Source organism: Hetaerina americana, unplaced genomic scaffold (genome assembly GCF_022747635.1).
Source record: "Hetaerina americana unplaced genomic scaffold, ioHetAmer1.1.p SCAF_4, whole genome shotgun sequence".
NCBI lineage: Eukaryota > Metazoa > Arthropoda > Insecta > Odonata > Calopterygidae > Hetaerina > Hetaerina americana.
Window position 1 is genome coordinate 18,828,165 of NW_027286985.1, and position 24,690 is coordinate 18,852,854.

Consider the following 24,690-nt stretch of genomic DNA (forward strand, 5'->3'; position numbering starts at 1 on the left):
TTTCTTATTGCGCTATATTGTGAGATGAATGCGCTGCGGAACTGGGAAAGAATTTTTCATTTTCCGTGGGCGAAATAGGCCTCATTTTTTGTGTCAGTTGGCCAGAGAAGGGTGCTTTAATTTAGTCACTTGAGCATACGGCGTATTTTATTCTATCGCTCCTCGAGTGCGAAGAGATGTTAAAAGAAATTGGTTTAATCAGTGTACCTTTATGCAGTTTCGAAGGTTGGAAATAATAAATTCGCTAAGGGCTGTTAAAAATTATGGAAAGAAGATGATAGGGCTCATATTGAAGAAATTGTTTTTATATAGTAATAAAAACTTTAATTTCGGCGAGATTGATGTTAGATGTTCCCTTCCTCCATTGTATATTACTCGTAGAGAGAAAAGGAAAGAGATTTTCCGTCTGGTGAATCTTAGTGTAATTATAAAAGTAAGGGGATCTACAGCTCTTTGTGATTCAGCGGAAATTAATTTAAACTTGAATGTCAACTTTATTTATTCTTAACCCGAGTAGTTATTTTCAAGTAGACTGTAACCAACAAACTAGTGTAATTTCGTTCAGATTTTTCTTCTATGTCGTTGCCTTCCTGGCCAGTGTTCGGATCCCATCAAGTGACCACGGCACTTCAGTTAGATCTCGTATCCTACAGCTGTGCCTATTTTTTCTTGTCTATTTAAGTGCATTATGGTAAGCCCATTCAACTCTGCCGATATGTTACTTTATGCTTTTTGATTTACTTTCGAAATCTTGGGTATTGCGTATTATTTCTGCTGCGAGAGTTTTGTCATGTGTTGGCGATGTCAATTCTGTCTTCGTTTCTTGGTTTAGATTCTGTCACACTTGGTGATTAAAGATGACTATTCTCTTTTCGCTTTGTTCATTAATATACATATGTTTGCAACTTAATACTGCTTGCATACTTTTTCTGTGTGCCTCTTTGTGTTTTGATAATGTCGCCATTTTCGTTTGAAACCAAATATTTGTGCACTTTCGCTTTTTGTTATCAGTGGAGGAAGAAACGCAATCTACCCGTGTCTCTCTCTATCCCGTCTGAAGCAAAATACGTTTGAGTTTGGCTTATTAGTTAATACTTCAAGATTGGTTTTTTTATTATAGCTATGAAAGACTGGAAATCATTGGTCTGGAAACGTATTCTTTCAGTTTGAACAAAAATTGATCTTAATTGGCACTTCATTTACTGAATGAGTAACGTACCAAACTGAAGTACCAAAATGATATCTTGTTATCAAGATATGCTCGCATAGATAGGCCTTTTGGAAACAATGAAAGTTTCATTTCATGCATTTTGATGGCATAAAACAAGTTAAACTAGTGCAAATGTTTCGTCAGTCGTGTGAAATAGAATAAATAAATATGAACCAAATCGAGTGTCAGTCATGGGTTATTTATGGTGTTCGTGTTTCTCTTGAGTTCTTAAAAAAAATTAAAAGTCCCTAACACCTTCTCCTTATATTCTAGGCCGTAATGGAGCCTTAGTATTCTATCCGGTTTAGTTTTGCCCTTTTCCCGTAAAATTGCTGCCTATCCTCGTGACACTGTTGAGGCAATAATTAGAAGTTAAGCAGCAGGGAAGATGTACCGCCGAGGCGGTGTTGTGTACGATGATGATACGACATAACTGAGTGAGACAAAGATGATGTGGTGGGGGAAATTGATCAGTTACATTTAAATGTGTGAAGTAGAATTGGAGAGCCCTACTGACTTTGCCATTATCTTTTCTTCTAACTCGCAGTTGCTATTATTCCGACAGAGTCTCGGTAGCAGGAATGAAATTTGTTTCATAAATTTTATATCTTGGAAAGGATTACGCTAAGCTGCCCATCAGGGTCGTATCAGAAGTAGTTATAGCTTGTATAGAATAGCTTAAGCGGATAGGGTCCTTAAACAAAAACAAGCTTTCCATCAATTTCTTTCTCCCTACGTGGGGGAGTATTGTTCCCATGGAAATTTCAACCATATGATTTCATTGGGAATACATGTTTTGGGATATCATGACCACGTTTCGTCCATTTTCCGTGTGCTGATGTTAATGATATTTAATAAGATTTCGTGCCCAAAATAATTGCCTGTCTGCATACTTTTATTAAGATAAATGAACTTAATGTTGGCCAAAATATAGCATGGCCAATGAAACATTTTGCCTATATTTTCGACGTTTGCCTGTGGAGCTGCCACCAAAAGTCATTTTTAGGGAGCCGGATATATTTGTATTAGTGCGGGGTAGAACTATTATTCTTGTGATAACCAAAGTACGTGAAGCACCATTTCCGTCATTAAAGTATGAATATATTAATTCATTCGCGTGACTCTTAAACCACTTACGCATAAACGAATACATTTTCTGATTCTGGTCTCCATTTACATAATTATATGTTCGTCTGGCTCGAAAACTGAGTCCATCGTATGCCAATTTTTAGTGGTTTTTTTGGGATCTTTTATTGTGGTCACCTTTGAAATAACATTTTCGCCGCTGATTCATACCACTTAGAGGCCGCATGCCAAAACCATCCTTCTCCGGAAGAAAGAGATTTCTTAAAACCTAGGGAATATGGATTTACAATTAGTAGAAATAGTTGAGAGACAATTCCTTCATTTTCCACTTCAGAGTTCAACAAAAAAACTTTTAACAGACATAAGATATGTCTTTTATTACCGTCAATTATTAAATAATGTTTTTATATTGATCATAGTCAAGAGAATCGTTAGGCGAAAGTAATGTACTGTCCGCAAAAGATGTTTGTTACCGCGAAATAGTCTAATTCTTTTAGTTATAATTTTTTCTACCAGCATAACTTGCTCCTTATCAATTTTTTGTATCTGTTGTCTACCAAACATTCTCTGCAACTCGGTAAAAAAAATTTCATTCCCACGGTTAATGCTTAAAATGGGACATGTTTGTAAACAAATATAGGAAGTATATTCTGTAAGAACAGCGCTTGTTGGCGTGTATGCCCCTACAATACTTGTTGTTTCGGCCAGTTACTTACTTTTAGTAGCTTGTTCACGATGCGTAAAGGATGGAGAAAATAAACGGTGTGTATGGAGAGGGAGATAATTTATTTGCTTTAAATTATATATAATAATATAATATTGTTTTGAACTACTTCGTGAGCATTTTCGCAGTCGCTTAGCATTTCGTTTTGGAGAGTTCTTCCTTGTCTCTAATCATTTTCTTTAGCCAAGCAATCTTGTGGAGGGATCTCAAATACTCGAAGGTTTATATTTTTAACTGTACCTTCAGCTTTTTCTGCGTACTATGTGAAAAGCCGCTGCTGCAAATTTGGTGCCGCATATTTTGTACTCTTATATCGTACTCGAAGTCGTAGTAACATCAGTATTTTTTCCCCGGTATAATGATTCTGAATTGACCTTCTTTGTATCGATGCGACGCTAGGAATTGAATGTCCTTCGATCTCTTAGAAAAGCGTGGTGAATCATGGTACAAGTCTCAAGTCTCCTAGGTAATTTTCATCTTCCTGGGAACAAAAGCACCTTACGTTTAATTTGTACAATTAATTAATTTACGATGCTCCCACCTCATTTAAATCGAGAGAGAGAGTGTGCAACATAATTCAGCTTGCACATTATTCATTGAAAAGTCTCATAAAAAATATTTTACTCCACATATTCGTAAAACTTTTACTTGCACCATTGAATGCTGACAGTATAATCTATACTAGAGAGGTGTAGTCAGTAATAAGATTTTTTCTCGTAGTTTTCGGATCCAGACTAATAGAGCCGTAATGGAAAAGATATATGTATTGAATATATTATACCTTATTGAAGTGGTACATGACAGTACACCATATGCACGTAAGTTAAGATCAGTTTCAATATGTGCTATGTTATGGGTCCTAATTAGGCCTTATTCTTGCTTTTTATTTTTGCCCAAAAGATTTTTTCCTTATCATCCTTTTTGTAATCATTGTCAGAATTCTCTACCATGACAGGGCTAGCAAATTCCACGCCCTAGTGGAATGGGCTTGTGTCATATTTATCCTCATTTCTCATCTTCGTTATACATTTTCAGGGGTTAGGTGGTAGAAGAGACTCCACAGTCGCAATCTCGCCCCAAAATGAAGAAGACCATACATCTATCCATTAGTTCGTGTTCATAGTTTCGTGTCGATTGGTGGATGATCTTGTAATTTATAAAGCGTTCATATAGGTCTCCATTAATTTGCCACAACTTTTGGTTTGATCTATTTCTGTCATTGGACGTAAATTCAATTTTTTTAAGAAAACATCGTACAGATCGCAGCCTTAGCCAGGTTTCCACCCTGCCGCAAGGGTTATCTTGTGTCGATTCTAGACTAACTGAACTTCTACCAGAGTCCGACACAGGTGAGGGTTTGTGAATAATATATGTGTACGTGTGTAAGCGTTCATCTAATCCTGTGGCGTGGCGCCATCAATTTTGGCGAATATTTTATAAGAAATGTAAACTTAACTTTTATAACTTAGGTTTACATTTTTTGAGTTATTCTATTTCAAATGCAATTTAACTATCATTAACATGTCCTTATCCCATCATTTTAGTGATCTTCAGCTTAACCTTGTATTAATTATTCACTGCGAAAGAACACTGATCACCAAATCAAAATAAGCTAAGGAAAATAATTTAAGCACACAAATTGAACCATAAATCTTGATGCTCCCGTGCATCAGCGGATGAGTTGTGTCATTAAGTGACTAGCTTTTCAACTGCATTTTAATCCGTAAAATAGGATAATTGTCAGTAGACATTGCTTCAGCCAGTCACTATTTAGAACTCACTTGGCGAAATGCTGCGTCATCTGTGAACCTTCGCGAAGCGCTCCATTTATCTGTACTCGATGTGCCGTATATAACTAGGATTCTGTGCAAGTTTGACTGCATATTTTTCTGACGGACTTCGTCTCAATCTCTGTAGGGTCTAATTATCACATGTTGTATTAAAAATATCTTATTTGTGCATATCTTTAAGGTTTGTATAAAAAGTATCGGGACATTTTTCGGAAAAATGGAATTATTTCAGATATTGCTACAATTCATCAATTTTTTTCAAAGCACCTCCCTTTCGCATCGACACACCTTTGCCATCGACTTTTACACGACTTGAAGGCTCCCTGGTAGGTGGATTCCAGAAGGTCCCTAGGAGTACGCGTAAAAGTTCTTTGTCGGCACTTAGGGCCCCATGGTGGTGTCCTCTGAGGGAAGATTTCACTGTTGGGAGTAGGAAATAGTTTGCTAATGCCAAGTCGGGACTGGAAAGGAGTTGGGGAATCGTCGCGTTGCTGGTCTTCGCAAGATATGGCGTCAATTGTAGTTGTGTATTTGGCCAATGTTGCTCGTATCTTTCTTCTGGCTATGCGTGCCACGAAACGCACTGTTCCTATCCTTTATGAATTTGTTTGATTGTTTACCTACTGTCCTTCCCTCTTCCGTGCCCTTTGGTGGGTTAAACAGCCCCTTGACGCCATCTCTTGGCCAAAGAATCGGGTTACTTGGTGGCATAAAGCCCCCGCAGATCTCAGTGTAAATTACGTTTCCTCGATAGCTCAAGTGATCTGAGTATCGGCCCGGCAAGTCGAAAGATGCTGTGTACCGTTTTTGGCTGTGTTGTTTAATAAATAAACAATGCCTGTGTGACGAAAGCTTGCTCGGTGGTGTATAGATAACACAGGGTTTTCTGGTTACTCGCATGTTGTGCTATCTCGATGTACTACGGTTTCATTGGCGCTGGAGTCAGCATTATCCAACTCCGGAACCCGACCTGATGACATCTTAACCTGTTTGTGACTTACATTCTTAGAATCATCATAAATTTGGCTTCATTAGAATTCACCGTCGAAATATCCGAATATTGCTCATTCTGGAAATACCTGTGTGTCTGCACCCTAGCCGCGTGTCCATCCACAAAAATTGCTTTGCAGTGACGTAACGTTTCTGGCGAATAGAACTGAATGTAGTTTCCCACTAAGCCAATTCGAATGTAGATTAATTTTTTGTTTACGTGTTACTGAGGTGATTTAGGGGTCCCAGAATCAAGTATGTATAGTTACTCAAAAACAGCAAAAACATCTCTTTATATGTTGGCCTAGAAAATGTTCGGCGTGAGAAGTTCACACATCGAGGTAGGGGTGCCAGTTTCTTTCCGTGGCGGCTGTGGTTTCCTAGGAATGCCTGGTATCTGGAAATCACACAGCTTGGTGGAAGCTGTGAGTGGCCAGAGGCGATTCGGTTTTTAACTTGGGACTTCCGATCTTTAGCGAGACCTATTTAGACTGGGTCATCACGCTTCCCCTTCGCGGTTCACTTTTCTAAATTTTCGTTCTGAAGCATACCTTTCTGTAGTATTCGTGGGTCTTAATATCTTCAAGCAAGAGATCTTAATAGGAAATGGAATTTTAGTGCTAGAAAAACTTTCTAGGCAGACATAATTACCGCGCATGAAGATATCCTGCCATAGGTCGACCGGGCAAGGTGGTGTGTTGAAAGCAAACTGCCTTATCCGGAGAAACACTGCGATGAGAAAGAATAAATATTTCTATTGGACTAAACAAATGTATGCCTCCTGATTGAAATAAGAAGACGATTTCATAGTTTCATTTCCGTAGCTGGAAATTTCAAGGTAAAGATGACTTCTCCTCGAATTATTCCGTATTCTATGCTAAAATAATCCCATCGCTCCATATTTATGCATTTATTTTGATTGGGGACGATTTCAAAAGATGGAAAATCACCGTTAAGCCAAACATGCTAATTGTGCAGGTACCAATGGGATGTGACTAAAGCTGTAGATGTAGGACTGGTATCATTTATGAGATATTTAAACTTAGAGTGGAATTGTTTCATTATAAATAGTGTCAAAGTAAAACTATGTGAATCCACATAAAAATAAACTAATGCTGGCTCTAAAGTTTATTTTCATGTGGATTTACTTAGTTTTATTTTGGCATTATTCATTATTGAGCTTCCGGGTTTTGATTTGATTGCAGCACTCCTGTTCTCTTCCGCAGAAAAAGCGGATACGAATCATGAATTCGACAAACTGTAGTAAAAAATAATTTATTTATCAAATAAGAATATGTAATTTTCGAAATGTTGAATCCATTCGACAGTACATATTCTCTAATATTATCAGTAATAGGTAGGAGGAAACGTCCTTTACAAAACGTTAAATCATAAATCCTTGGAAAATATTCCCCTTGCTGTAATTTTGCTAGGATGAAAATAAGCTTCTGCTGCTAAAATAGCATTTGACGAGGGTTTTCTGTAAATTTCCATAAGCCCCCCATTAGTACCCTAACTATGGCAGTTTTTCGGAATCCTGCAAATGTACGCATTACTAGAAATTTTATGTGTAGTGGGCTAATAAAATGGGAAAGAACAAATGGCATTATTGTCAAAATGGATGTGCTTCCCTATTCGTAAATTTATTTAGATTAATCATGACCAAGTCATTGGCAATTAAGAAAATACATTAAAAATATGTCGTTTTTAATAAAATTTGAAGTGGAAGGGGTCTTAAGATAGTGATGAGAATAAAAAATGCTGTCGTGCCGCGTTCCCAATCCTTCCTCAATATTTCGCTATTCTTAGGTCGATATAACCCGTTTATAAAGTCATTGATGTTTTATTGCTAGGGCTTGTGATAACATGTTCATTCTGTTATACTGTCTAGATGCTCTTGAAAATAGCGAAGAAGATTGATGGTCCGCGTGGGGGGATTGGATACCTAGGTTTGTTTGTAGTCTTGAATACAGTCATTCAGATTCCAGCATCCAATGGCTAATTTCTCTTTCCTTCACCTCGCTTCATCTTCGGAAGTTCACCTTTCACTTTTCGTTTCTCTCGTGCATTCATCTCGAGTTTCACTCCCTTTCCCGTAAGCCTTGCTGTGGGAGCAAAGCGCATTCCCGTGCATGTGACTAATCATTACTCGGCTGAAGAACTCCCGACTCGATGTTCCGAAACTCCCGCCCCGAGCTTTTCATCCCAACCGCCTCGTTTGCTTTTTAGGTTTTTCATTCATGCAGTTTGCTACCCTCTCCTCGATTGACGGCCACCACAGTTTTTCATCTTTTTTAGAGTATTTTTTACTTCCTCTTTTGCCTTCGCACCTCTTCCTCTCGCCTTCCAACCTCCCTACGCCTCGCCACTCCCCCTCCGCTCCATTCGTCCCCCTTCCATTCGAGTCACCTCCCCGATAACGGCAGCGCGCACCATACCTCGTGCACTCGAGTGCTCGTGCGCGTACGTCGGTTGTGGGGGAGGGGAGGATGGGGACGGCGATGCCCGAGATGAAGGACGTTCTTTCCCTATTTTCTTCTTTGTTTTTAAATCCGTTTTACCGTCTTTTTTACCTTCTTTCAGTCCGCTCCGACTACTGTCCACTTTATTACGCGTTCATTTGCTACCATTTCCCATTGCGAGGCTTCAAAATTACGGTGAAAATCGTATCGCCTCCGTTATTGGTTAGCATTTACCGTGCAATGCGTAGGTGATGGTTGAGCGTAGAGAAGTATTTTGGGGTTTGTGACTGGTGGGTTTGACTCTCGCGAAGTTATTTCAATGGTCTTTTGTTCTACTGATTTGGCAAAATATTAATCCCTCTTTAAAAATATTACCTACCTTAATGACCTGGGAATGCCTATTTGACGGAATCTGCTGATTTCAAGTTTTCTGCTTAACTTTCTCGTTTTGGATGGACTATCATAAAGTCGAGTGGTGAACACCAGAATATCAAATTTGGTTGTAAGTTGATACGAGGGAGGTTTCACAAGATATTTACTAAACAAACTATGTTAGTCTGATGTATATTTGCAGTTATGTGGATATGCCTCAACGGCGGCTGAAATTCAACTGTAATGCGTGGAATTAAAAATCCTTATTTCAAAAGTATTTCCATAAAGCATGACTGTGAACAATTTTTGAAGCATAGACTGGTTAAAGTATGAATCGAGTTTCCGAACCATCGTTTTTCTAACAATGAGCCATGACTCTTCACGGCGATCATATGCCGAAGAACATGACCTTTATGTTACACCTGATCTAGCCGCAATTAATTCGATTATTTACTGTTTACATCCTGTTCTCAATAAAATTTTCTGTAATTAATGCAGTTTGCTGGTGCATCAAGTTAGTGGAAAACAATTCCTATCCTTGTATTAAGGGTCTGTAATGTGCATTTGCTCTTAGGCTGTCCTATGGAGCTCTTAAGAGGGCGTGGTCTCCTGTAAATCAGCGCCACCTCCAGTGTTGGCAAGAAGACTTCACCTTTATGTGGCTTTAAACTTCAATGGAAGCTGGCCGCTGGTTGGCTGTTGACGGCACACCGTCACCATATGACACCCCCCCCCCCCCCCCCGAGATCATATTATGCTGACAAACCTTGGTAGCCGATTTTTAAAGGGTTTTGCTATCCCTGTTCGCCATCATATACATTTCCTGTGGTATATTACTGAGCGAAAAAGTTAAATGAAAGTAATCAATTCAATTTTTTATAATTGGTCTTCACTGTTGTAAATGTCGTAGTTGGTCAGGCTGTTAGGTGATTCCCATGCATTGCCTTCTAAAATGGATATTGTCATGGACGGGTAAATGCTACGGGAGTAAATAGTTGCGCTAGAGTTGAACTGGGTCCACGGTTCACTTTAATTAAAATTATTTTATTGTAAACTTCCGCGATTTAGCGACCTGGTGAACGGGCTTCTAATCCGCTTCGGCGTTAGTGCCGCTGAATGGTAAAATCTTCAGCGGTCAATTAGCACGCCAAATACAATGTTGTTTTAATCGAAGTTAGTTGGGCCCGTAAATGCAGAAAGGACACTGATGGTAATATACGAAATCCATTACTCCTTTGATTGTATACATGCACAACCGATTGATGAGCCATGGATGTGGCTCTGTATATTTTCCCGTAACGTCTTCATTTTCGGGGTATGTAATCGTATTCCCAAAGCTCACCCTTTTATTAAGTTTGTGCTTGAATACGTGCAATTTAGCTTCTAACTCTTTCTCTCGCGAAATAAATATTCTTTTTCTTGGGCATTTCCCGCGTAACTCGTTAACATTTCGGAATGGCGCAGTAATATGGCCGATGTTGATCTGCCATGTCTCTAATTGTATTTCGATTTCCAACTTCCGTTCCCCCTGCTCGCAAGCAATGAACGTAGGTACGTACTTTTTGACTGCACATGATTTCAAAAATAGGTGTTAAGGGTCTTAGACGAAGGGGTTAGAGAGAGCTACTGGCGAATGTAGGTACATATGAAGGACTTTTAACACTCCCATTGCTTTCAATGAATAGGGTTGGAATGAAGGGGTTGGCAGATAGGGAGAACGAAAGCGAAACGTCAACATTGGACGAGTTCATTCGATGTCATGAGGGGATCGTGATGGGGGGGGGTCCTGCGGAGAGGAGTGCTGCTTCACGGAACGTAATGGCGCGAGGGCGATGGACTCCGGGATGCGAGTGTAAGGGGGAGGGGTATCCCGCGATTCTTCGCGTGTGCGGCGGTGGACAGGTGTCCCGGCGATGCACGGTAGGAGTGAGAGAGGGAAGTGTGGGGTACGTTGGGGGAAAGGGGGGGCAGAAGGGATGTAGGGGGCAATATGACGCCTCGCTGAGGAGACTACGCACTGCAGAGAGGGGCGTGGTCGATGGGAGTGTGGCTGGAAAAGGGAGAGGCGGGGCGTAGAGGAAGGGGGTGAAATAGCTGGAGGGGAGGTGAGGGGTGGTTTGGGTGTAGGGAGGAGGATGAGTGGGCGGTAGGGAGGGGTTGTTAGGAGTAGAGAGGTCCGTCCTTTTGCCCGAGAATATCGGGGGTGGTGTGCTGCTGTTCTTGATGGTAGCAGTAGTAGTCGCTATTGATCCTTACGGGGGAGGGGGTGTGCCTTCTCACTCTGAAGATGCTGCATTCAAATCCTCCATGGCGCGTGCGGGGCACGGTTCGGAAGGAATTCATCCGCTTTTTTTTCGGAGATTTCAGAACCCTATTTCAGGGCAGTTGGTCCAGTAAAGATCGTCACCCTCCTCACTCCTTCGTTTTTCTCTCCGAGAATGATGTTTTGAATATTATGCTACATCTCTAGTACATGCTTCGCTACAGCTTTCTCCTATTCGGATTTTCATTTCGGAGTGGTTACCGATCCATATGTGATCTCTTAACGTTTGATTTAGCATTTTAGTTCATCGGATGCGTTTTAGAGTAGTCTCTTCCTCTTCTTGAGTGAAACTTTTCTTGACGCAGCCAACTTTTCCTCATTTTGACGTACGGGTCGCGCCCGCCCGAAATTGCTCTTGCATGTGATTCGAAAGAGCTTCCTTAAAGTATGCATTCAAAACGTACTCACTAATGCACAGCCTCTTCTTCAGTATTGGTGCACTCTGATTAATCTTGGGTCTTTTCTTTTGGGTTTCTCTCATGTCCGCTTTCGGGTGGGCCCATTCCACATTCCTTTCTCGTCATTTCTTCCGTCGGTGTAATGAAACTAGTTTTCGTCCTCCTTTCGAGGCGTTACGACGCTCGCGGGCCGTGTTGCTTGTGCATCTTGAGGGGACGGAGAGGAGATAGGCGCCGATTGACTGGAGGCGCCAGTTTGGCGCAGTTGAGCACCAGGAAGTATGGCTCCCTCGTCATTTCGAATTCCCTCGCTTGTCCCAGGGTAAGTGTCGACGAAAGGAAGCCGAAAATCGATAGTTATACGTTCAGGGTTGGGCGGCCCTCGCCCTTATCCGCCTCCTGACGTCCCTCCTCATCCTACGTTGTCCCTTCGGCGGGGCGAGCAAAGCATTTTGAGTCATAGTCGAAACCGGGTTTTTTCAGTTACATTGGTGTTTCGTTTTAGAATGCCTAGCATCACCGATTTCTCCGAAAAGATGATAAAGTAGAATACACTTCCGCGCGCCTCTCTTAGCTTTTATCGTTCTCAGAAATAGGTAAATGTGGGTTTCATCGCTCTGAACTACGACAAATGTTTGAACTCGCTTTTCCCCTGCTTAGCAGCTTAACTGCATGCATGAATACCAATGTCTCGGTAATTGTTCGCTTCCTCGAGGAAATAGGGTGAACGCGAGGCATTAATAATTTGCATTTAATGGTCAAATCAGTTAACATTTTTTTATAGGGTGGCCAAATCGCTTAAAAGTAACCTAAGCATGCCACGTGTTTGATTTTTGACTACTTTCGTGGTATTTAACTGCAAAGTTGGGATTGGCACCCACGACTCATGATGTAAATATTATGTTTTTATTAACTAATATTCTGCGCGAATCTACGTCAAATAGTTAGGTAAGATTAATTAAATGAATGTTCATTGAATGAATGTAATACTCCAATAGCCGTAATCAGTTTACCTTTCTAAACAAAGTACAAATGACATTAGTTGGCTAGCGCCACAAGTCAAGAAGGGGTAAGAGGTAAAAAGGAGATGATAAGAAAGGTGAATACGAATACGCGTATTTCGGCCACAAAGTAGCCCTCTTCAGCTTACTGAAGGGTAATCGTCACGACAACACAAGTCGAAGTGAGCTCACTCATAAATATCCGTTTCCCCCTGAAGTCGGCGGTTATTGCCTCAGGTTTCTAATATGCCACTTAAAAAATGTCACTTCATTTTACAAGTCCATTCATAACAGAGTACTAATAATGACTCAAAATTTTGACTCCTGACATGAATGTGACGGTTTTGTTTACATTACGACGTTCTGTGCTTTAGGATTTCATCCAGGATATAGGAATCATTTTAGTGTACTCTTTCATAATATTATTTAGATTACACGACCTTAGATATTGCTTATTTTCACTTTAAAAGAGTACCAAATTTTGGGAATTAATTTTCTCCATAAATTACGCTTTTAATATGAAATTATTGTATTTTGTTCGTGAATACATTTTGATTCTTTATTGTGAAAATGTACCGTTAATGTATCAAAAGAAACAAGTTAATTGGATAAATTAAAAATTTGTTGATCGAGTTTGGTTTTATTTAGAAGCGAGATTTTCAATTTGTAAAGTATTTATCTCCATAGGAAGACGTGCGGTTGTGAAATTCATTACGACCGGAGCATTGATGTTATGTGGTATGGCAGAACTTCTGCAGCTACAATGATTGTTAAATAGTTCATTTATCACTATGGCTATGCCTCTTATTAGCATTATATTCTTTGTTGACCGCGTAACTGACTGTGGGAGCATTAAAAAAAATTTATGGTGATGGCATTCAGAAAGATTTAACGAAATTATGTTCAAGTAGAAGGGGTAGTTGACAAGATGGGGTGAGAGAATCGCCATTTTTGACGGATAAGGAAGAGAGGTGGAAACTATGATGTGCTGTAGCAGAAGATATTGTAATGCATGGTAGTGCCCAAGTTTTAGTCGTTCACTAGAGTACATAAGATTCCAGGAATAGTTATAGAAGGCATACTATTTATAAAAATGCTATTGTCATAAGGATAAATGGGTAATTTACATACTGCACCTTAATTAGAACATGTGAGATTAGTCTGTGCAACTGCTTTGTTTTCCTTTTGCAGAATTGGTATCAAAATATTCTGTGAAATGAATTTGTTAACTTGCGAGAAACTATCGGAAAAAGTCAGTCGTAATTTTATGAACTAATCGCCAGATGGGACAGATAAATTAACGAGGAACTTTATAATGCAAAAATTTCTGAGTGTAAAAATCATTCGCCTTGACCAGGATCTTGGTCTAGGCGAATGATTTTTACCCTCTGAAATTTTTGCATTGAAATTAATATTAGCGGATGACTCCGTTAAAAATTGCTGTTGCGGAATTTCCCGCAGTTTCTTGGAAAGGAACCTTATACCTTCAAAACTTACAAGGAATTTGTTTCCGCTCTTAATCCATCCACATGTGAAATATGAAATACGCATATGCGTGATCCCAATACAAATGAAACGCTTTAAAAAAATTAGCGACCGTTAGTCCTGGACAATGTATGAAATGTAAAAGTAAACCAGAGGTTTTATTTCATTCACATACGTTAGGTCATGTGTTGGGTATCCGAAAGCCTTTGGGACCCATCGGAAAAAAAATGCTAATTAAAAAAATTAGGTAAAGCTCAGACGGCGTCTGCTATATTTTGAACTATTGTTGGTCGTACAAACAAATGTTACAGAGCCATCGGATTAACTGGGCCATCCATCCACTAAGAGGGTCGGCCAGGCTAGGATTTATAGAGCATTAAGCAGACCGCTCGTGTTTCCTTATAGTGTAACACCGATGAATTGAGACCGCTCCCTAAAGTCAGCAGATTATGGAATCGGGAAAGAAAACAATTCAGTGCCTCGAAATAAAACGTGAGGTACTCTTCCCCCTTCATAGTTCGCGTACACATCTACCCCAGTATCAACCAGAGCGTTGATTTTTAATTGGTGAGGGTAAACTCACCTAATACACCCTTTGGCATGTGAATTCGCTAATCTGGATAACTGAACCAATATGAAACTCCCCTCTTCGGAACAACGAAGATCCTTATTACCATCTTGTTTTCTCCGTTATGAACACTCGCAAACCGAATACTTGATCTCTTTACTTGGCATATGGATATATATTTGGATATCCTATTTTATTATCTGGAAATTGCGGCTCTCTGGATTCAATGCGGACGTTTGTTCCGTGTCATCGCAGTATTGTTTGCATGTTACTCGCTTCGTATTTACAACTAGTAAATTTTGTAGATCACGTCGCCATCCTGTGTGTTGGATTTTTTTGTCAGTAAATGGCTGAACGGCCAGCCCCAAAGTCAGTGTAGATTATTTAATTTTCACTTTCGCAATTAATTGGCAAATATCATTCTTTATGTCATTTTGACCATTGATACAAATGTTGTAAGAATGTCTGAGATTACGAGTTCTCGTATTCGTTTGGTCTTATGTAAGGACCTGCTCCTGGCTTCTGATCAAGGAGTTCACTGTCATTTACTGAAAAATCACCTTGAACTGAACTGTGCCATCATACTATTGTCTATTAGTTGAATGTGCAATGTGAGTTCGCGTGGTTTTGCTGTTGACGTTTTTTTATTTGAATGATTTCATAGAATTCGTATTGATAATTTTGGCAACGTAGTCAGTGACAGGCTTGGATACAGTATGGATACTTAACTGGAATGTATATGATTTACTGGACTTAATGGAATATATTCCACTTATAAATTATTCGTGGCGTTTTGATATTGATCATTTTGCTTAATTTTTTTTAATCGGCATCACTTTCATCGTCCTATTTTCATCCATCAGTTCCAAAGAAGTGATTCTCTGGCTAGGGTTATCATGATATCCATAGATGTTATACTTAGGATTTTAGGGATAGTAGCCACAAAGCCAACCAACATGGTGACGTATTTTAAAATTTGAAGATAATATTAGCATTAGAAGTTGAGGATACGAATGAATTCAACTAGGTTTAGCCTTGTAGTTTAACACATGGAAACATTATTTTTACTTCACGAATGATTAACTATCCCTGCACAATTTTATTATAGCAATGATTAAATATACAGCACACACTGTAAAATTGTAATATGCGCGGTAATGTGTTTACGTCATTAAGAACTTTAAATTTTCAGAAGTAATGAAACACGACCCAGGTGTGTTTTGTGCTTAATACTGACATCATCCTTTAATCCATCTCCTTAACATGCTTGTATTGGCATTCGATCTGTTATGTTGTGTGGTGTATGAAAAGCTCCGCCGCAATAAGTAAATTATAATGAGTTTCCCCCATGTTTTCCCAAGGATAGGACCTTTATATGGTTTGCTACATTAAAACGTGGTTAGGATTCCTAATTTACCGTCAATCAGTGGTTTTTTGACAACCTTTCGGCCAATTTCACTAAGAGGATGTCCTTTTCCTTATGTACATACATATGTTTCGCCTACGGTCACACTACTCTTTGCGCACTCGTCCATCTAACTCCTTAGATCTGTCTTTGCCTATTATTTTGGAATCTAGACTTTTGAAAACATGAATTTAAATTAAACTTAACGGCTTTCATTCTATGGAATTACAAAGCAAGAAGAAAATGTGATAAAATTCCACAATGTCGATAACTCTTGAATAAATTTATAGGGAAAAAAATCGCCTTAGTCTTATTTAATTTTTCTTGGAGCATTTGCCGATATCAGTCGGCGGAATATTAATAAACTTCCGAAAATTATTTTACAATACCCTTCTAGCTAAATTTAGTGGAGGGGTGATGTAGTGCTTTTTGGAATGGGAAAATGAATAATACTATTAAAGTAGACGTGGGTGGCTAACGTAAATCGACGTAGGAAAGGGCGTGAGAAAGAGGACGTTGTCAATTAAATTAAATTATGCTAAGGCATAGATTTAGGAAGGACGCCATCCATTCTCCTTTTTTTACGGAGTGGTTACTGGTTCGGATGATAATTTCGTGCTTATGAACTTGGGCAAGAATAAGATAGCTAAAATAGGAATGGATTTCCGAAAGTGAATAATTAAGGCCTTAACTGGAACAAAGTTGAAGGATTGGCATGGTCGTTTATTTGAATCCGATGTGGAGATAATGGTTTACTAGAAGGTGGGAAAATCGTTTCAAGGAAAATGTAACCATAGGGTGAAATATTAGGAATGCTACGTGTACATTGAAGAATTGGGACACGGGTTACTTGAAGTATTTAGGAAGGTGGAATGGAGAATAAAATGAATGTGAACACGGAGTAGAGAGGGAATAAGTAATGGTAAATATGCTTGAAACTAATTATTGGTCTGAAGAAAATGTGTTTTATGGTACGGCATGAAAAGATTGCAGATGGAGAGAAAGCGATGACGCAATCGTCTTAAAAACTTAAACGCGGCATTTCACCTGTAAGGAATGTCAAAGGAAATGTATGAAACGATCGTGAAAAGAAATTCAGGCTAAGTTGATAGAATATGTCGAAGAACTTAAAGGTATATTTGTGCGTTAAGCTTATGCATTTAGTTTGGGAATGCGTTGTGGATAACTTTAGCTAGGGTAATATATCGATGATAAAATGAAGACCGCAATGCAGTTGGGGTAGGTAATGGCCCGATAGAAATAGATATAAGTATTAGGAAAGCCGATATGGGTTAATTAGTTTATTTAGATTTCTAGAAATTTTCATAGACTAATTTGGTTATTAGTAGACCATTATGTTAAACGAAATAACAACAGCGCGTGATAATTGAAGGATCAAGTCTGTTTTAACTCGCATCAATAAAAGTAATAGTTGGATCTCCCAAAATGATTACAGGTGAGGCCAGATGACGTTTTAGGCGGAAATGAGTTTATGCAGGACAGTGTTTACGTAGAAAGTATAAAAGCGCAGTTGCAAATTTGTAAAATAGTTTTTTGCTTCGCATATTTCGAGAAGGCGTTCGAAGGATACGATTGCCAATGTAGAAAGTATCGTAATGAATAATTGCTTGCTAAAGGAATGAGCGAATTAGAGAGTTAGTAGCGATGGTAAAGTGGAGCGGTTACTAATTGTTGCCCGTTACTACGTGTATTTTTTAAATTGCATGCTGAACATTTTGCGAGTTTGGCCAGTGAAAAGTTGGGAATTGCGAAAGAAGTGGATGGGGAGATTGTGAAGTCAATCACGTTCTTGGTCTATGAAGCCTTAGTAAAGCAGGACAATATTGTATTCACAGAATTGGTTAAGATATCGAAGTTTCTGGGGTGAAGATAAATCATAAGGAAGCCATATACGAGGCTGAAGAGAAGAGAGAATAAGTAAAGCATTTTAAATAGGCATACAGGGTTCGCCCGGAAAATAAGTGTACTGATTTTTTCCCGCCGCTCCAGGCGCGCCCAGCACCGCTCTGACGGGCTGCGATTGGAGGGGGGTATGTTGGCAAGCGACGCTGAAAAAGGCAGTCGGCTCTGAGCTGTGGTGTAGTGAGAAGCTCTGTTAACGCGAACCTCCACGCTCGACCCACGTCACGGAACGCGATGCCGAAGTTTTTGGAGCAGCGTTATTCCATCAAATTCGCGGTAAAGCTTGGGAAATCGTCTACCGAAACTGTCGGTATGATTAACCAGGCTTACGGGGAGTCAGCCATGTCCAGAAACATGATCTTTCGGTGGCACAAGATGTTCGTGGAGGGCAGAGAAGAGGTCGACGACGAACCACGGCCTGGACGCCCATCAACGACACTCACCGACGAAAATGTGCGAAAAGTTCGCGATGTACTGAACTCTGATCGTCGTCTTAGTGTTCGGATGATAGCAGAGCAGTGTAATGTGCCAAAAACAATAGTGCCCGAGTCGCCCGCGTCCGGCCAGCGATCAAAAACATCTGGCGGCTGCATCACGACAATGCGCCGTCTCACACCGCGCTTGTCGTGTCGGACTTCTTGGCCAAGCACGGCGTGGCAACGCTGCCGCACCCGCCCTACAGCCCGGACTTGGCACCACCGGACTTCTTTCTGTTCCCGAAGATAAAGAGGAGTTTGAAAGGAACGCGATACGGGACTTTGGACGCCGTCAAAGAGGCCGTGACGACGTGTCTTCGAGAGGTTCCCGATGATGCCTTCGCGGGAGCGTTCCAGGAATGGGAACGCCGCTGGAACAAGTGTATCGACTTACAAAAGTCCTATTTTGAGGAATATTAGCTTAAGATATGTATCAGTACACTTATTTTCCGGGCGAACCCTGTATAATGGAGTAATAAACAGATGTCAAATAACAGTGGACAGTAATTAATAAATTAAGATATTTATATATTCTATTGTTTCAGGCTTCACTTCGTGGAAGTATTTGATATCCATTACTAAAAAGCAAGAAAGACTCGTACTTTTCCACAGATTTCCATAAATCTGTGGAAAAGTACGAGTCTTTCTTGCTTTTTAGTAATGGGTAAGATATTTATGTTTTCGAAAGAGGCATTCAAACAAGTTAACACATTATTATCATCATTCTGTTAAAATTTTCAGGTTGCAAGCGTATCTCGTGTATCGTTATGCCGCTCTATTTAAGTGATTTAGTGAGTTGGTGATATCCCACCATTATTTCTGCCATGGAGTACGGGCGCAGAGGCTACATTCTACTGGAAAGATGTTACAGCTAGAGAATATATTTGACATAAAATGAAATTGCTCAACGTTTACTTTATAATGAAATTTCCGACCCCAATTGACTACTTGTCCTTAAATACTCATATTAGAATATCTTTAATTTGTTCTGTGTCGGATTCCTAGTTGAAATCTATGTGTGTGTATCGCAATTACTCATGTATTTGATTTTGTAATTCAGGAACGCCGTGAACAAAGTATATGTTTCAATATCAATGCTAAGTCTTTGAAATATGTAAAACTACTATTGGCTTCGCTAACGTTTTCGCTGCGCTTCACTGGTTTATCTCGACTGGACGTAATGGATGATAATTCATTTTATTTTCGATTATAAGTAAAATATCAGAATATGATTTGCGCTTTGCTCTGTTTATCAAAGCATTTTTAGTGGATAAAAGGATGAATGATGATTGTATTTGCTGATTGCGTATGACTAACAAAAATATTTAATTCCTGTTTTTCAGTGGGCCTTGGTGAGGGTGATAGCAGACTCCATATGAGCTTCATGGACGTAAACGGGGAGACTATTGTCGGTGGGTCTCCCGAGAGAGACCCCTCCGACATTAACTATAACGACAGCTTGACTGTGGTGGAGCGCCTAGAGAAGTTTATTGCTGACCACAAATCCGTCAACAGGTTGGTAGAGTTTTGTCAATCTTTGTTTTAAAAATGGACCCATGGTAGTGAGGAATTGTTTGTTTTTTCTTTGATATCGTCATGTTTCTGATTTTTCGTCAGGTTGTCAGCGTGAGTTATTGTTTGTTTTGCGTGTCTTGCAATTTCGTTCGCATTTTGAATTTGAACTGAACCCAAACGAATTTGCCTGAGAAACCATTCTCAATGACAAAAATTCCTAGTTGTTGATCATTCATATAATTGATTAACTTTTTGAAGTCGCATTGGATCTGCCTGGACCGCTGTCAGGTTTGCCACGCTATATAATTGCTTATATGTTAATATTAATGTGTGGTATCATAAGTCCATAGGCATACTCCCTCAAGACAGCCATATAGCTTCTCCGCAGTTACTATACGTTAGATGTTGTCTGTTATCTCTCTGAAGGTAGGCATCATATTTATTTGTTTTAGTCTAATTGACCATTCAAAGTGAAAGCTAATATTCCTAATGTATAAAAAAATATAATTTTTACCTTGGCCACTACCCCTTTCTTTAATCTTTGGCCACCATGATAAATATTCGGTCTGTCGTCAATAAAAGTTACTCATAATGTGCCACGTCATTTCCCTAGGATGAGTTCAAATTATCGTTTAAGGAAATGTATGCTTAATATGTACGCAGTGTGTTAACGTACTCAATGGTTGTAAACGGGTGAGTGGTTATTTTGCTAAACTGTGTTATTTGCACTGTACTACCTCTTTTGCCAAAGCAAACTTGCGCGATAATTCCCTCTGCTCGAAGAATATGCTTTCTGACTTATGGTCTAGTGTGTATTGACTATCGTGTATCCCTGCATTATACTTGCATTATATCATATTGGAAATATGATACGCTAGATCGAGAATACCGTTACCGTAACTTGTCTCGGGTACCCCGTGCTTCATAACTGAACGAGATTCGAAAGGTTCTGGTCACGATTCTGTTATGCTATTGGCACCTGTCGCGCTCGTTGTTTTTCTACTGTTATAAATTCAGTATCTCTATGTGCATATTGAAATGGCAACAACACTCTGCCTATGGAATCCATAATATTTTCACTTTCAGAGAAAATCTTGCATTCACGTTGAAGTTATTAGTTAAAAGGAATGGAATTAAGATTTACTGCGATTGATCATCGATGTCATGAATTTTTTCGCATCCTAACGCCTGTTTAAAGCTGGATACACAGCCCCCCTTGGTATAGATGCAAGAACTCAGTCTTTTTAGAAGATCAAAGAATTTTTAATATTTAACTGAAATATAAGGAAACCTGAAATGAGAGTTTGCGAAAAAATTACCCTTAGAATTTTAGTATAGCGCTATCCCTATTAATGAGTATTCTTTTCTTTCAATTCGATTTGACTCTGTGCCTTAGAAACGTAAGTTATAAATCGTTTTCGTATTGGGAATTATTAGGAATTAAATGAAGTATCTTGCGAAGATAGTTTTGATGATGTCATCTTCCAATAATTTAGTTTAATTTTGTTTTACATTTAATGTGAGAGGTTAATTGATCGGAAAAAGTAGATGAAATTCATGCACGAGGACTTCAAATTATTATTTAGTCTTCTAATACTTTCGTTTAGCCATTCCGGGCAGTAAAATTTGTATTTTTGCTCGTTTGGTGGAATTTTGTCTCACTCTTGAGGTATTTTCTCGTGTGCTATTCGTTGCTTTTTCCTCAGGTGTTCGTCGTCCTGCTGTATGGTGGTTAGTGGGATGATAGTTTTCGTTGTAACTTTGTGATCCATTTGCTATTTTTTTCAAAACTCGAACATCTTGCCAGGTGTTGTTGATTTCCCCTAATTACAATATGAAGTAACTATGGATTATTAAATATCTTGATCGTTACAGTATTTAGTTTCCTTTTGGTATCACCTTGTCAGAGTAACTCGTAATTGGCTGTGGGATTTTCTATGATCAGCTCTTTGTTATTGCTAATGTTATATGTCGGTTACTAGAAAGGGCAGTGGCTCCTGGCGAGAGCGGCAAAGAGCTAGCCGTTTTCCTAGCTTCGCGGACTCTGATGCCCTGTGATTCACTGACCTCGGACACAAAAGCCATTTATCAGTTGTTGGAGCCCTGCATCCACCTGGACCTCCCATTTTGGTTCGCGTCCCACCTTCACCTCGCTCTCCTCCCTGCCCCCTGAGCACATCGCGGCCCCCTTCCACCACCTCACTGCGGTGGTTGCCGCCCCGATTTTTCGGCTTTTGTCCATCCGTGAGAGGGCCCGGACCGGCAGATGTGGGACCCACCCACCGGACCGACAGGCCCACGACGGGCCGGCTCCCCTCCCTATCCTCGGTCCCCTCGCCGGTGGCCCCAACCCAAGCAGCAACCCTACTCCTCCCCCTATCCTCCGGGCAGAACTTTTTCCATTCCCCTCCGCGCCCGCCGAAATCCCTTGAAAACCGCGTGCTCCCCCGTCCCCTCGCCCCAGGTACCCCATGCGTTGTCAACTTTGGGCCTCCCCCTCCCCTTTCCCTCTGCACCCTCTGTAATTTCCATCCTCTCTCGAGTCTCAGTCCCCCATTTGCTCACCCTTTTCTCCGTCCCGCCCCATTCCTGACACGGATTCGGTAAGCCTCCCGCCCTGCACACCCTCCACGCTCTCCGCTCCATTCCGGGTGCTGTGGACAGCTCATGATCCTCTTGCTGCTCTCTCTCTCCCCCTGCTCTGGACTCTCGTTGTCTCCCGATTCCCGTCTATTTCCCGGGGAAACCAGTTTTCATCATTTTCGGGGATGGCAGAGAGAGGGAGAGCGGAAGGGAGGGAATGGGGGAAGAAAGGTGTTTTGGGGGCGTCCGTTATCGGCTCCCATCTGTTGGGGAGAGGGAGCTACCCTTCTTCCCCCCTCACCTCCTCCCCAACCTACCAAAGAGCCGCGAAGAGGGAGCCGACCTGAGGTCGGGTTTTTCGGTGGTGGATCGGTCCCTCTGCACCGAGGGTTTGAACATGGAGAGACCCAAGGAACTGAAGGGAAGGGATCCGTTTTAGGGGGATGGAACTCGGCCGGAAGTCTGAGTGAAGTGTGTTAACGAACAGGGTTCCTCTCGCATTTCGCGTCCTTCACTGGTCTTCACTGTTTAGTCCTCTCCTACGTACTCGTCCCTGTCGTTTGTCTCCGTTTGCCATTGGTAATCTTCGTTTCGGTCGGGAAGTTGGGTTTCATTAGCTTTGAGTTGAAGTGTCGACAGTGCTCCGTGCATTTTTTAATATCAATAAAACCTGTGGTGTGGTACCCGGGTTCGTGGCTTCATTCTCTCGAAACTCTCTACGTTCTCCGAAACGAGGTGTAGGTTTTTTTTTAACATTTCCGGAGTTAAATTCTGGAAGCATAGAACTATGCATTCTTCGTAGCCATCAAGGTCAATTAGATTTTTTTACGAATCGGAAATTGTTGCCGTTCCATCTCTCTTATATTTAATGAAATCTGCTCGTATGAGTGTTTGGCGCATCCTATTATCAATTTCGGCCGCCATTCGTCTCTAGTATTACCGATTGAAGATTCCTCAAAGGTTTTTCTATCGCCCAATCTGTGGTCATATATGGTATTGTCCTCGATCAAAAAAGAAATTCGGTGATATGAGTGCTCTGACGGCCTTTGCGTTGAATTAAATATTTATAATATTTCGGAAGTTGTGTAATTCACATCTCTCTCTCTCTCTCTATCCGCCTTTCTTGATATATTCCCTGACAAAATTTAAATATATGCTTGCTGTTTGTTGTTTGCTATATGTTGTTTACTTCGTGCGTATACTTAGGCATATTATTTAATTATACGCCGAAGATTTTACGTCGTGTTGTGTTTCAACGAAGTGAATAATCTTTTTGAAAATTTAGGAGGACATACCTCATTGTGGGCATTTTGGACTAGGATCGAGTATTACGACGGAACCAGTTCAGCGTATTAAATTATTCTTGGGAAATAGTATGTACCAGCACGACTCCTGGTAGGAAATAATTTCAGTTGAGCTAAGGGTAAACGGTAATTTACTTCTGGTGGACGAATTGTTTCTCTTTTGAATCCGTAAATATCATTGGAAACGGTAGCTCAACGTTATCTCGCAATAATAATTGGATACGCCCTAGGAAAAGCGTGCAACAATTTTTCTCGACGTTAGTTTGCGTAAACTATAAATAGAACGTATGTATAATTTATCCACTGGCTAATGGCGAATATCTCATCATTTTAATATACTACCTTGATCAAAAATTTCCCGGAATTTATTCAGAAAATTAAAAATACAAGTTTATTCATCTAAATCTATATTGTCCCCTTCAAAGTAATCCCCATCGACTGCAACACACTTATGCCAGCGCTTGATCCAATCCTCGAAACATTTTTTATATTCGGTTTTCGGTATGTCCATCAGTGCTTCCTGCGATTTTTCCATTACTTCCTCTCGGCTGCTAAAACGCGTTCCCCGTAATGGTTTTTTAACTCGATTGAACAGAAAGAAGTCACAGGGAGCCAAATCAGGTGAATTCGGTGGCTGTTGGATGGTATTTGTTGCATTTTTCGTCAAAAAATTACGAATAATGATAGCACTGTGCGACGGTGCGTTATCATGGTGCGAAATCCACGAGTTTTCTGCCCACATTTCTGGTCTCTTTCGGCGAATTGCTTCACGCAAACGTCTCATAACGCCCAAATAATACTCTTTGTTTACTGTCTGGCCTTCTGGCAAAAATTCATGATGCACTACACCGTTGTAATCCATGAAAACCGTCAGCATTGCCTTCTTTTTTGACTGAAAACGACGTGGTTTTTTTGGTCTCGGCTCATTTGGTGAACGCCATTCACTTGCCTGATGTCTGGATTGCGTGTCGTACTCATAAACCCACGTCTCGTCTCCAGTAATGATCCTTTTGATGAATGTGGGAACGGATTCAGCCTCGCAAATCATGTCTTTTGCGACGTCAACACGGTCTCT

General features: G+C 40.3%; 1 protein-coding gene across 3 annotated transcripts in view; it reads left to right on the forward strand.

The window, feature by feature from the left end:
• Positions 1-24,690, forward strand: part of LOC139691808 (serine/threonine-protein phosphatase 4 regulatory subunit 1-like) — a 130,610-nt gene that overhangs the window by 22,261 nt on the left and 83,659 nt on the right. For all 3 annotated transcript variants that reach the window (XR_011701691.1, XM_071589680.1, XM_071589678.1), the window contains exon 3: positions 19,557-19,728. Coding sequence is in view for 2 of the 3 variants with exons in the window: in XM_071589680.1 (XP_071445781.1) it covers positions 19,557-19,728 (172 nt within the window). In the remaining variant the exon portion in view is untranslated. The remainder of the gene's footprint in view (positions 1-19,556; positions 19,729-24,690) is intronic.